The sequence below is a fragment of the Uloborus diversus genome, chromosome 2, assembly GCF_026930045.1.
Source record: "Uloborus diversus isolate 005 chromosome 2, Udiv.v.3.1, whole genome shotgun sequence".
Classification (NCBI taxonomy): Eukaryota; Metazoa; Arthropoda; class Arachnida; order Araneae; family Uloboridae; genus Uloborus; species Uloborus diversus.
The window spans coordinates 123,422,665-123,437,684 of NC_072732.1; the positions used below are offsets into that span (position 1 = coordinate 123,422,665).

At 32.4% G+C, this 15,020-nt stretch overlaps 1 protein-coding gene across 1 annotated transcript in view; it reads right to left on the reverse strand.

The window, feature by feature from the left end:
* LOC129217300 (serine/threonine-protein kinase greatwall-like) overlaps positions 1-15,020 on the reverse strand; it is a 71,515-nt gene that overhangs the window by 38,990 nt on the left and 17,505 nt on the right. The window contains 1 exon segment of the mRNA XM_054851574.1: positions 2,832-2,971. Coding sequence (XP_054707549.1) covers positions 2,832-2,971 — 140 coding nt within the window.

Genomic DNA, 15,020 nt, shown 5'->3' on the forward strand with positions numbered 1-15,020 from the left:
CTATGAAGATCTTTCAAGTATGCGCGAAGAAATAGTTGATGAGTGGGCATTAGATAAATCAAGTTTTAAAATTTTTAATAAATATACGCATTCTGACACCAAGCAGTTTAAAACATTTGCTTTTTACTTATTTTTTTCAAAAAAAAAAAAAAAAAAAACAGATCAAACACTTGATAGTTCACTGAAGTTTTTCAACTTTTCAATTTATAAAATTTGAACAGAACAACGTCTGTCGGGTCCCCTGGTCTTAATATATAAAAATCTTCCGTGCTGACGTTTGTCAGTATAAGGCGTTTTAACGGCTGGACCGATTTTGATCAAATTTTTTTTTTGTGTAATTAAGTTGTGGCGAATATGGTTTAGAAGCGAGATGGATCGAATCGGAAACGTTTTTGTTAATTGATTAATTAATTTAAACATTGGACGGTTATATATCCCAAATGTTTAATATTTATTTTAACTTATTGTTGAGCGAGAACTGAAATAAATATTTAACCTGTTGCCAAAGGACAGTAAGAAAGCCAGCTCTACTTTTTGTAATGAAATTTCCTACTGTTATATTTCAATTGAGAATAGACAAAACATAGAGAGAGAGAGTGAAGCCTTCATTTCTTGAAAGCAACGATTTTCTGTTATATTTTAAAGTAAAGTACTGGAAGGTTCACGCAAAACGCGTGTTCTGCCGTCGTAGTTGAACCATGTGACCAAATCGGTGCTTTAGGTTTTCCTAACCAAATGATCAGAAAGTACCGTACCAAGCAGCATTTAATTCATGGCTGAAATCCATCTCAATTTTGGCATCAATGTCTACCAACTAAAATTTAATCCTCTCTAGGATTTATGCTTGCTTCAGAGAAGCCTCAATTCGAAATTTTCATCATGATTGCTTTTAATATTACTGTTGCAAGGCAACAAAATTTATAACAATGGGTTTTATATTTAAAGATTTAATGAGGAAATTACATGAAATTTGCTGTTTTCTATCCTAACTAAAAAGATAATTATATTTAAAATTTTTAATTTTTCATCCCCCAGTTGTTTAAGCAAATCATTTAGTGAAATCCCGAAGTCTCTAAGTGGTTTAGTTGCAGAGATATAAGCAAAACCAGGCCTCAGATTTCTCCGTGACAATCAGGCCAAGTATAATAAAAGTGCTTAAAAATTTAAATGGAAATAATATTGAACTGAATTTTTAAGCAGTATAATTGTTGCTGCAAGTAACAAACAAGTGATGTATGGAAGTTAAAGTATAGAAATAATGTAGTTTTACTTACGTAAATAATACTGCCGTGTGCAGGTAAACGGCAGTACCTGCAGAAATTAGTTTTTGAGGTATTTGAAGAAATGTGTGGTGGATTCAGTACTAACAATAGGAAAATGCTGGAATTCGATGGTTTTTCGCCCCTCTTTTTCAGCGGAAACCAAATAAGCGAGTATGTACAATAAAGGTAAACATACCATAGATGACAAAAATGTAAAAGAAAATGAAAAATGTTCAGTTTCTGCCCTTTATCTGCACACGGCAGAGTGGATATATTTATGTAAAACAAATTCTTTCAACAACCAGTCATATTGAGCTACTCTTTAATCAAGAACTTAAGTATTAATGAATGAATACAGTATTTTAACTATTAAAAAATAATAAAAATATTTACTTATGTACAAAACTCAATTTCAAATGTTTTCATTAGTTGTCAAAAGAAAATCTTAGATTACTTTAGTAACAAACAACATTGAAATGCAAAAACAATTATTAATTTCAAAATGTATATGTATATGATCCCTTCGTATAATCTGAAGTGACAGCGAATAATACATGGCAAAAAAACATATTTGATTTTAAATCAAGTTCAATTTTAGTATTTAAATTAAAAACGTCACGTGATAACTTTTAAGATTTTTCAGCATTAATTTAAAAAACAAAGATTCTTTCTTGAAATTATGATAACAGTATGCTAATTACTTCAAGACAATGAGTAAAAGCAATGGAGCAAAATCATTAATGACGACTTCTCTTTGCCTGTAGGGTTGTTTATTTTATATAACATGGAATGCGTGAAGGAAAATTCAAGCTACGTAAAATAAACAACTTTACAGACACAGAAGCAATCTTAGGAAGCTTATCCTAAGATTGAATATTTTGATCTTGAGCAGGGCGGTCTTTAGTAGCTCTGCTGTCCTAGGGGATATTGACAATGTCGCCCCTCATTGAATAATGATAGTAAAAATGTAAAATAATAATATATCAATAAAACAAAAATAATAGCAAAGTGCTTAAAATAAAAGTGAGTTACTACTGATATTAATAATTTCAAAAGATTTTTAAATCAGGCAATTTGCCGCCTCTAAAATTAATATGAATTTCCTGTCAAATTGCGAACTGTGTTTTGCATATCCAAGCACATGTACACACTCAAAATTAGTATTATTTTTATTTTTTTGCATTGAAGCAGTGAATCTTATGGCACAGGAACAGATATTCATCCTTTAAAAAAAAAGCTTCAACCTCAAAATTTCCTGTCCCTAAAATCTGCCAGCCTAGGCGGTCGCCTAAGTCGCCTACCCCAGGAGCTAGGTCCGCCTTGAGGAAAAATAGATGCACAAATATGCAGCACTATAATCGCACCACTTTAATTATTTTTTTAAAACAAATAATTGGCGGAAAATTCGTAGGGAATCAAAGAACTTCATTTTGCAAGGGAATTTTTTTTTTTTCATTTGATCAATTTTTCCCGAATTTTTGTTATTTTTTTCTAATTTCCCTGATTTTTCCCTGAATGATGAAGTTTTCTGACTTTTCCCTGATCTGTCACTACCCTGAGATGACTTACCTATGAACAATATTGTGCTGATGTAAGTATTCTAAAGCATGAGCAGCTTCAACAGCGTAAAAAACAGCCATGTCTTCATCAAAATACCCATAAATATGGAGAAGTGATTTTACATCTCCACCTATCATATACTCCATCACCTATTAAACAAAAAACAGAAACATAGAAGTTTAATTCTTTTCAAAAATTTTATTCAGCATATTATGAAATTAGAGCAATGAATTGAAAATTTTTTCATGCAGAAAACAAATTTGTGTACATTCTTAGAACAGAAGAGTTAACCCCTTCCCGTTCGCTCCCGTGCTGGGGTTTCAACCTCCATTTCTCGCTCCCATGATATTGCCATGCTGGGGTGTGCAATATTACAGGGTGGCGACAGGAACTGTGAAAAAAAGTTCCCTGACTTTTCCCTGATTAAATTCACCGAATTTCCCTGATTTATGTTGCCTATGATAATGGTTTTCTTTTTTTCTACTTGAAATCCATTGTATTTTTCTTTAAAATGCAGTATTTTAAACGTTTTAAGTTGTGTAAAGTTGTTGAACTAAAGATATATTTTAAAAAGATGCTACTTTTTTAATAAAATGGTTTTGAAAAAAAACGTATCAAGTCAATTTTTTGGGGGAAAAAATTCCTACATAACAGTATTTTAAATTTTTCTACATGGAAAGACTGTAAAAAAAAATACTTTACTTCCAGAAATCACTTAGCATAAGAATTTTAAGAAACTATTAAAGTTACTCTAAAAAACATATGTGTATTTATGATAGAACTAAAAGGTAATTGAAATTATTTTGAACTAAGTTTTCAAACAGACTAATAACTGTTGCAAGAATAACAAGTAATAGTGAAAGAATAGAAGTAATGAAGGAATGTCTTATATAACTAATTGAAATATTTATGCAAAACAAATGGAATCATTTGACATCCATTCATAGGGAGCTTTTCTCTAATAAAAAACATAGGTTTTAATGAATGAATACAGCATTTTAACAATAAAAAATAAAGATATTTACTTAAGTACACAAGTTAACTCTATTTCAAATGATTTCAGTATGTAACGAAAAAAAATTCTTAGATTGCTTTTGTAACAAACAACTTTGAAATGCAAGAAAAAAAAAAGCAATTACTTAATTTCAAAATATATAAAAGAAGAATAATAAAAATAAAGAAGAAAATTAAATAATAAAGGGTATAAAATTAAAGAATCACTTAAGTCTGAAGAAAAGAAAACCTTTATAATCTGCGGTAACAACAAATAGTATAACGGCAAAAAACAAAGATTTTTTTATTGAAAGTTCAATTTTAGCAATTAAATTAAAAACGCGAAGAAGTAATAACTTTTAAGCTTTTAGAGTATTAATTCAAAAACCAAAGATTTCTTCTTGAAATCGTGATTACAGTACGCTAATTAATTCGAAACAATGGAATAAAGGCAAAGGAGCTACGGCATTAATGAAGGCTTCCTCTTTGTCTGTATGGTTGTTTATTTTATGTAGTATTGAAAGCGTAAAAGGAAATTTCAAGCTAGGTAAAATAAACAACCTAACAGACACAGAAGCAAAACAACCTAACAGACACAGAAGCAATATTAGGAAGTTCATCCTGTGGTTATAAGTAAGATTCAAAACTTTGACGTTGAAGAAAAAGATGCACAAATATGCGGCAGTGTATAATCGCACCTAATTAATTTTACTTTTTTTTAAACAGATAATTGGCGGAAAATGCGTAGGGAATTAGAGTACTTAATTTTGTAAAGCAAAAAAAAAATTTTTTCTTCATAAAATCAATTTTTCCTGATTTTTTGTTATTTTCAAAATTCCCTGATATTTCCCTGATTAATAAAGTTCCCTGATCTGTCGCCACCCTGTATTAGCACGAAGAAACTATTAAAACCAATTCATTTATTTTGCCCGGAATACATTTTATTTCTCTCTTTATACACTAGATGGAAGCACCAGTCTTTTTCAAATGTAATTGCAGAGATGAAGAAAGGAAATTTGGTACTACTAACTTACCAGATTGTGACGTTGGCCTATGTATCTCAAGCTTTGAAATTCACCACACAAGAAAAATTTACTTATCTTTACTTATTTTACACAAAAGATTAATAAAATTCTTTTTTAATTTTTAAAAGAAATATTTCTTAAATTTTCGCAGCTTGCTTGGGCTTCCTTGTTGACTTTTCATAAAATTTTGAAATTTTTTAAAAATTTCAATCTAAAAATATTTAAAATTAAAAATTGAATGCACATGTTGTTCATGCACTTACTTTTATATCATTTTCTTAAATAAAAAAAATAGACACTTTTATGACCATTTTCTTGAAAATTATCCAATTGTTAAGGGGTTAAAATAATTAGATTTTGTGATGAAACTGGAAAAATTTAATTTGATAACTGATCAGAGGATAAGTTTTTTTATTAATTGTTTAACTATCATATGAAAATTTTTAAAAAAGGTATATGTAAACAAATAAAAAACAGTGGCATACATTTCCAACCTGAAATTCTATTGTTAAATTTATATTTTCCTAAAGCCCTCGATCCGTCTCTTAAGTGGCAACACGCTCCAGCGTCCGCCATTTTGTGTCGTTCCGCAACTTTCTACCTATCTCAACAGTAGAAAAATGCAGAGTTTCGCTCAATGAAAAGTATCTTTTTATCAACGAATGTTTGCAGATTTTTGATCGTAACTTATGTAACTAATAATATACATACAAAAATGTTGAATTTTACCGTAGTAAAATATTTTTTTTATTATTAAACCGAATATTAGTGAAAAGGTGTTTTGAAGAAATTTTCGACTATTTTTGAGAGTAATTTTTTTTCCCCCCATATAGACCTTCTGAGTTACAAATTACTTAAAGGTTTTAAATATGCGTTTTATCATTAGAAAGTTGGTGCAGTAGAACCAGGGGCGGATACAGAAAAATCTCTCGGAGGGGATCCGGGAAATTGAATAACACTTGCTCCTTCCCCCTGCTACATACGGTGTTTCATAACAAAGTTTTCATTACTTTATTTTAAAATGTCTTTTTTTTAATTTTTTAAGGATCCCTTAAGCTAATGATCCACTTCTAAGAACATACATATTATGTACCAATATACTTTGAATGTGGACGTAAAACATCTTTATATTACTTTATATTACGAATGTGTGTAGTTTTCTTTCTTTTTTTTTACCAACACTTTCTTGTTTCTCATGACGATTTTACATTAAAAAATACCTTTCATTTAAACCTGATTTTTAAGGATACTACTAGTTCTTAAAAATTCAACTAACTGATAGTAAAATGTAACCAGTTTTAAATCAATATTAAAAAAAATAATAATAATTGAAATACCAATAGGAATTCAAATAAAAGAGTGCAGATTACATCTGTGACGAACTGTTATAAATAGTAATAATGAATTTGTAAATTAACAGATACTGGGACAAATCATATATTTTTATTAAAAAAGTTTTCACATCAAAATAAAAATTAAACAAAAACAGATTTTTTCCCGGGGGGAAAAAAAAAAAAATCACATAGTTATATAACTTGGCTTGAGTTACATGTTACTGTAATCTCAAAGAAGCTTAATTTTTTTAATGAATAATTTCATACTTTTAATATCTTAATTTTTATGCGCAAAATAGATAAATAATTAACTTGGCAACACACTGAAACTCATGGCTATGACACAATTAAAAGCAAAACGACGTGTTCTTAAAATAATTTTGCTACAGTTATTGAGACATTTTGAAACTAACTAAACAATAGAAAATTTACATTAAAAATAAATAAAATAACTACTATATTTAAATTTCGGTGGTTTTGTTATGTTAAACTCAGAAAAATCAGTTTTGAAAACAGGGCAAATATTTTACTACTGCTAGCAATTTATTAGGTGCCGTTACATAGTTGAGCTTTACAATATTTGAAGGAGCTATTTATGATGATTTTAGTGAATGTCCTTATTATCCCATGAAAATTAACAAACCATCAGTTTCATGAAAAGTAAAAAATATTACAATTTCAACAAGAGTTTCATAAAGTATCTGAAACTGCGCAGCAGTATTGATGAAAACATTTAAAATACATAAATAATCTTTCAATGTACTTCGATATAGTAATTTTGAACTGTTAGAACATCTTAATGCACTACACCAAGGCATCTTCACATTAAAGATAGCGTTTGATGAAAAATACGAATAGCAAAGAGAAAATATCTAGTATTCCGCACAGTGAAATCACACAGGCAACGACACAAAACTGCGAACTGAACCCACGTGACTGCCCACCTCCAATCGCAGTCGAAAGCGGCGTGCAGTGCATGGATCTGATAGACATAGTATGTCAATCTAAGTGAAGGTTTATTATCATTTTGTATGTTAGATAACATTTTACATATTTGCAGTTTTCATATCATTGTTCCTTAACGAACGCTAGAATCCGTGACGTAACTAGTCTTGGAATAGAGAACAGCACGTGTAGTGGGCGTTGCCCATGACGTGACTAATTTAACGTTGATTCTTCTTGAACATGTGACGTCACGTACACACGCTTCGGGCTTGGCCACTGAAGATCACGATCAGGTAGCATTGAAGTGAAGATATGCTAATGAGAGTCTGAATATAAGCAAAGCTGTTATCGGTTGATCTCTCTCTCACTTCTTGCACAGCCTAGACGCGTTGGCTCATGTCAGGCAAGCCAACTTGCTGTTTGTTCAGCAAGCTTAGGCTGTTACCTTTTTTTGTTTAATTGAAGTAGTATGACGTTTGTCCATTGAAGACTTCGTTCCTCATGAACGATAGTCGGGTCAATTGATAATACTTATTAGTCTAGGTCAACGGGGTATTTGCAATAACGATATACTTATCCTTATTTACTTTTTGTCAAAGCCATATACTTTGTTTTTTATCTTTTAATAAATTAATTGATGTTTAATGAGCTATTCGTCTTCAATTATACTGTTTCACGAACTCCAATTTCACTCTGCTAAATATATTACGTTGTTTGGGCAAGAGTTAGTTTCAATCATACCTTCCCATCCAACAAGGGGTTATGGGCCCAGATTGCCTTTCCCCTGTAGAGTTCTTTGAAAGTGAATCAGTTGTAAATTTTTTTTGAGAATAAAATTTTATTTTTTTTTCGAGCAAATACCGCTGTGCAAGAAAGTTTTATTCGGGGAGGCCGTAACAAGCGATGTGTAAGAAAATGGTGTTAATCGTATCCTTTACCGATGTTCTTCAGTCAAATTACGAAATTTCATAGAGATCTCGGATGTTTGTGGAAAAGCTACACTAGTTGATATTTGAAGCGGAAATTTTTTTTGGAAGTGAACTCTTTTTCTACCTAATGGAACTGTTGGATTTTTTCATCCAAGACTCTTTTTATCGCGCATGCGAATTTAAAAGTCAAGATTTATAATGGCTACTTCTGGGGTTACCATAGAGCCACTTACGAATGAAAATTATACGGAATGGGCAATAAATGCAAAATTCCTTCTTATGGACAGGAATGCGTGGTCCATTGTAGATGGATCGGAAAAAGTGCCCGTTATCAGCAAGGAAGCCGAAATCACCGCTAGAGATGTTCGCGATTACGAAATACGAAGAAGAGCCGCGCTGTCAATTATTTTTTTAAATATCAACCAAAGTTTAAAGAAAATCATTGAAAATATAGAAGATCCTGCGGAGTCATGGAAGAAATTAAGGGATCATTTCTTCCCTAATAATCGATGCGTTCAAATGCAAAATTTTAATCAATTAAATCAGTGCCATCTTGAAAAGGGCGAAAAATTAAATTTATTCGCCGCTCGCCTTCAACGAATTTTTGATAACATAAAATTAGCTTATCCAGAGTTTCCCGAGGATTACCTGACGTTTCACCTTCTCCAAAATTTACCTAGATCATATGACAATATTGTCCAGAACATTCTCACACGTCCTGCACCTGAGTTTAGATTCGATAAGGTTGTCATTGATCTGATAGTAGAAGAGGGTCGCCAGAACCTTAATATGGAGAAAGAAGCCAATTCATACGCTTATATGACAAAGATTATCTGCCACTCGTGCGGCGAACAGGGCCACATTAAGCGTGTATGCCCAAACCGGAAGAAGTGTCATCCACCACGGAACCACCAAACGACTCAACGAGGTTATCCCCGAGAAGTCTCACCCCAGCAGAGGAGTGACAGACCCAATCGATGGAACCGAAGTAGAAACCGAAGTCGAGGTCGCCGATGGAATTCCAAAGGACGGAGACGGTCATTTTCCAACGACAGACGTGAGTACGAATTATATTTTGTCTCTGAAGCTAATTTAAGTCATTCAGGCACAGGGCGATCTAGGAACCTATTTACCTTTGATACAGCCGCCTCTCATCATTTTTCCTTTAGAAAGGACTGGTTCGTGAATTTTGAGAAAGTTCGGGATGTTCGTATGGCGGTAGCAGTAAAGGAGAAAACCTTTCCAATTGTCGGAAAAGGAGATGTTAAAGTTAATTTTGGTGAAAAAACTGTAATTTTACAAAATGTATTGTACTCTCCCCAATTACGTCGTAATATTTTATCTGGTACTAAATTTGACCAGGGAGGTGCAAAATTTGTAGGGGGAGGAGGTTTCGTGGAGGTATCTAGCCAAAAGGGTCCAATTTTTAAAGCAAAACTTGAAAATGGCATGTATATTGTTGAAACTGTGGATAATGAAATCTCTGAGAATAATCATGTAGATAAGAATCCCATTCCTGAAAATAATTCAGTAGATTTGGAAACTTGGCATAAGCGATTTGCTCATGTGAACGTAGATTCTATCAGACAAACCGGTGATTTAAAATCCGTTAATGGTTTACCCAAATTTAAAAGTATAAAACTAAATTGTGACAATTGTAAAATCGGAAAGTTCAAACGCGTTAGTTTTAAGTCTATAGATAATATTCGGTCGAAACGACCGATTGAACTCCTTCACGCTGACGTTTGGGGACCATATAGTGTCAAGGGAAGGAATGGAGAAAGATATTATTTATCCATAATCGATGATTTTTCTCGGAGATGTTCACTTTATCCAATTTGTAATAAAGGCCTAGTTCCTGAAATTTTGAAGTACCATATTTTAAGAGCAGAAAACTTTATTGGTAAAAATGTAAAATTTGTAAGAACAGATAATGGGTCTGAGTTTGTAAACAATGAGTTTGATGATTTTTGTAAAGAAAAAGGCATAAAGCACGAATTAACTGTACCATTTACTCCGATGCAAAATGGAGTAGCGGAAGTCTTTAACAGGGTGGTAGCTAACGCAACTCGCGTAATACTTCAAGAAAGCGGATTACCACAAAATTTCTGGCCTGAAGCCATGTTATATTTTGTCTATACGTGGAATCGCGTCTGCCACAAAAACCAGAAAAAGACACCTTTTGAACTGTACGGAGGCAGAAAACCTTCGGCTCGTCATTTAAGAGCATTTGGCACAGTTGTATTCGTAGCTATACAAAAGAATTTAAGAAATAAACTCGATGCAAAAGCTCAAAAAGGAGTGTTGGTCGGTTATGCTTTTAAACGAAAAGGATATCGTATTTTTGTTCCTGAACTCAATAAAATTATAGAATCCATAGACGTGTCCTTCAAAGAAAACACTTTCTACAAAGATGAATTCGCGAACGTAAAAGAGAAAGAAAAAGTCACCCCAAATTGGCCTCTCACTCAAGTCGAAAGTTCTGACCTTGACGAGACGGCAGAAGAATCTGTTTTCAGTGAGGAGGGGGAAACTAGTCAAAGCGAATTACAATCGGAGTCAGAAAGCGAAGTTGACGGGAAAAGTAAACCTTTAAAAAGTGTAACTTGGGTTAGAAAAGTTAGACCCAGGACGGATAGTTCTAGGAATGATATTTATTTTTTTGAGAAAGGGAAAAATACCAGATTAAGATCCATGCATGATGTTCACAAATATTGCAATAAACATAATATCGCGTATGATCCAAATATGTTTAGTTTCGTAGGTAAGGACCTATTTGAAGGTGAAATTTCCGCTAATAGACCAAAGGTAGATTTGAATTCTTCATGACTAGCGGAGGATATTAAAGTTCCGAGTACTTACAAACAGGCATTAAAATCAAAAGAATGGGATCAATGGAAGGCATCAATGAAAGAGGAATATGACGTGATGTTAAATCGCGAGGTGTGGAAATTGTCTGAATTGCCTGAAAATACGGTACCAATAGGATCGAGATGGGTTTATTCGGTAAAGAAAAATGAGGAAGGCCAGGTAGTACGTTTCAAAAGTAGATTATGTGCTCAAGGTCATACTCAGATCAGGGGCCTAAATTTTTGGGAGACCTACTCTCCGGTGGTCCAATTCGGCATAATTAGATTTTTTTTTCGCACTATTGGTAGTATGTGAAAAATGGATGCATGTTCAATGTGATATTAAATGCGCGTATTTGTATGCACCTTTAGAGGAAACCATATTTATGACACAACCTCCAGGTTTTGAAATTAAAGGTAAAGAACATTTATACTGTAAACTCAAAAGGGCTATATACGGCTTACATCAAAGTGGCCGTTTATGGTATTATGAAATGGAAAAAGTTTTGTGTAAAATTGGTTTTTCTAAATTTTCAAGTTGTAATTGTGTTTATTTCAATGAATATGTAATTTTACTTCTTTATGTCGACGACATTGTTTTATTTGGTAAAAATGAATGTTATATAAATAGCGCAATCAACATGTTGAATGAATACTTCGATCTAAAAGTATTAGGAAAAACACGCAAATTGCTAGGGGTAGATTTCTTAAACGAAGAAAATGATTTGTGTTTAAGTCAATTGGAATATATTCAGGAAATTTATGAACGTTTCGAAAATTTTAACATTCCTGTAGCATCTTTACCCATTAGCAAAGGAGTCATTTATTCAAATGTTGATTGTCCTAAAACTGATGATGAAATAAAAGAAATGACAAAATATCCGTATAGAAATTTAGTAGGTTGCTTAGCATTTGTAGCAAATAGAACTCGTCCAGACATCGCATATGCAGTAAATATTTTTAGTCAATTCCAATCAAATCCTGGTATAATTCATTGGAATGGCCTTGTCAAATTACTCGGATATGTTTGGAAAACGAGAGATTTAAAACTAAAGTTACAATGCAGCAAAATTCAATTGATTACTTTCTCGGATTCTGACTTCGCGTCAAATCGAGACGATCGCACATCCTTAGGCGGACAAATTGTTTTTCTAGACAAATCGCCGATTGAATGGCGTACATTTAAACAGAAAAGTGTAAGCTTATCCACTATGGAGGCTGAATTTGTTGCAATGACAGAATCCGCTAAGGAATTGATGTGGTTTGATAGGGTATTAGATGAATGCATCGAAAATAAAGTAATCAAAAGATCTAAAGTTAAATCTATTCTTTTTGTTGACAATCAAGCATCAATTGATTTTGTAAATTCACCTATTGAAAACCATAGAAGCAAACACATAGATGTAAAACTATTTTTTATTAGAGATCTAGTTTGTAAAAATGTTTTTGACATTAAATATATTCGAAGTAAGGAAAATTTGGCAGATATTTTCACGAAATCTCAAACCCGTTTTGAATTGCAAACATTTATTGAAAATATTTATTGTGAACAAAAATAACATTGTTTTTAAGAATGTTTTTCCAAATTTTGAAAATGTTTTTTGTAACTCTTGAATATTCGTATTTGCACTTACATCATATGATATTTTTCATGTTAAATCTCTTGCAAGGTGAACAATTTGATTGATTGTTATCTTCGTTAAAAGTCAAGTAAAAGCCACTAGATCGTTTTTCAGTGGGGTAATTGATGAAGTGATTAGGGTTAATTAATTTTTGAACGGTAAAATTGTTAAAATTACTTTTTCGAAATATTTATGAACTTTTAAATTCTTTTTACCTAACAAGTATAAAAATATTAAAACTGGAATTTTAAATGGTCACAACTTTAAGGGTCAAATTTTTAAAGGACCAAAAGTTTATGATAAATTGAAAAAAAAAAAAAAAACAAGTTTGAGTTTCTCTTAGCGATGCAGAATGCTTTATGAGAAGTTTAAAATAGAACTCAAACATAGTATATCAATTTTTTTTCAAAAAAATTCAATTTTATCATTGATCAATATTAGAAATCCTCGAGTTTTTTTATAATGTATTACGTATGCTGATTTGAACAGTTACTTGTGTATTTTTTTTTCATGTTTTTCAGACAAATGTGTACAAGGAACTTTCAATTGAGAAGAAATTTAAATTGATTTAACAAGATGAACTTTCCTCGAACATGAACTGTTTTTTTGATGTTGTGTTTCTCGGACGTTACGGATCTCCGGAATTCCTTTTGTTAATGTTGAAATAAGTGTTCTTATAATTGTTGTTCTATTAACATTGTTATTGTGTTTTGTAAAAGGATATGGCTAAATTTTTAAAGATTGTTTAATATTATAATTTTCAAATTTTTTTAGATTATCGAAATGATAATGGGGAGGCCTTGATAGACATAGTATGTCAATCTAAGTGAAGGTTTATTATCATTTTGTATGTTAGATAACATTTTACATATTTGCAGTTTTCATATCATTGTTCCTTAACGAACGCTAGAATCCGTGACGTAACTAGTCTTGGAATAGAGAACAGCACATGTAGTGGGCGTTGCCCATGACGTGACTAATTTAACGTTGATTCTTCTTGAACATGTGACGTCACGTACACACGCTTCGGGCTTGGCCACTGAAGATCACGATCAGGTAGCATTGAAGTGAAGATATGCTAATGAGAGTCTGAATATAAGCAAAGCTGTTATCGGTTGATCTCTCTCTCACTTCTTGCACAGCCTAGACGCGTTGGCTCATGTCAGGCAAGCCAACTTGCTGTTTGTTCAGCAAGCTTAGGCTGTTACCTTTTTTTGTTTAATTGAAGTAGTATGACGTTTGTCCATTGAAGACTTCGTTCCTCATGAACGATAGTCGGGTCAATTGATAATACTTATTAGTCTAGGTCAACGGGGTATTTGCAATAACGATATACTTATCCTTATTTACTTTTTGTCAAAGCCATATACTTTGTTTTTTATCTTTTAATAAATTAATTGATGTTTAATGAGCTATTCGTCTTCAATTATACTGTTTCACGAACTCCAATTTCACTCTGCTAAATATATTACGTTGTTTGGGCAAGAGTTAGTTTCAATCATACCTTCCCATCCAACAGGATCAAAGTGTGTCGCCACTTAAGAGACGGATCCAGGGCTTTATATTTTCCTAATCCTGGGTACTAGCATTTAATCTTTGACATATTCTGTTAAAATTTTATATTTTCCAATCATTATAGTAAATGTTTGATTGGAATAATTTTTATCCTAGTAATGGCAGGTAAGAGGAATTTTTAGAAATAATTGCTGACTGTTTCTTAGATCAAGTTGTAATTCAGGGGTCTCAAGAGGATAGAAAGATTTTGGATCTAGTTTTCTGTGACGTAGGAAGTTCTGTTCAGGGGTTATGTGTAGGGGATCATATTGGAGATAGTGATCATAACAGCAGTAGGTTCTTGATTGAATTTGAAGTGTACATAGTTGAAAATTCTATGCTTCTGCCAAATTTCAGAAACACTGGTTTTGTTGCACTTAGGCAGAGCTTGAAAGAGGTTTCTTCATCAGGATTGGAAAATAGTGACGTAGATCAGCAATGGACGGAATTTAAGGAAAAACTGGCAAAAACGGTTCGAGATTATGTTCCATTTAGGAGAAAAAGTGTTAGTACTAAAATTTGTCCATGTGGTTCTCCCAGGAGATTAAAGAAGCTCTAAATTATAAGCAAGCGGCTTTTTCTCAGTTTAAGGAAACTGGTCAGAGTGCAGATAGGCTCAAGTATTGTAAGGAAAGACGAAATTTTAAGTATTTGGTACGGATTCGGAAAACGGAATCAGAGCAAAGGCTAGCAAATAACATTGATGGGAATATTAAAAGATTTTTTGCTTACGCTAATTCTGGGAAAGCACGAAATAGTCAAATTGGGCCATTGGTTGATGAGCATGGAGATTGAATCCAAAATGATTGGGATATTGCAAATGTTCAGAGTGCAGATAGGCTCAAGTATTGTAAGGAAAGACGAAATTTTAAGTATTTGGTACGGATTCGGAAAGCGGAATCAGAGCAAAGGCTAGCAAATAACATTGATGGGAATATTAAAAGATT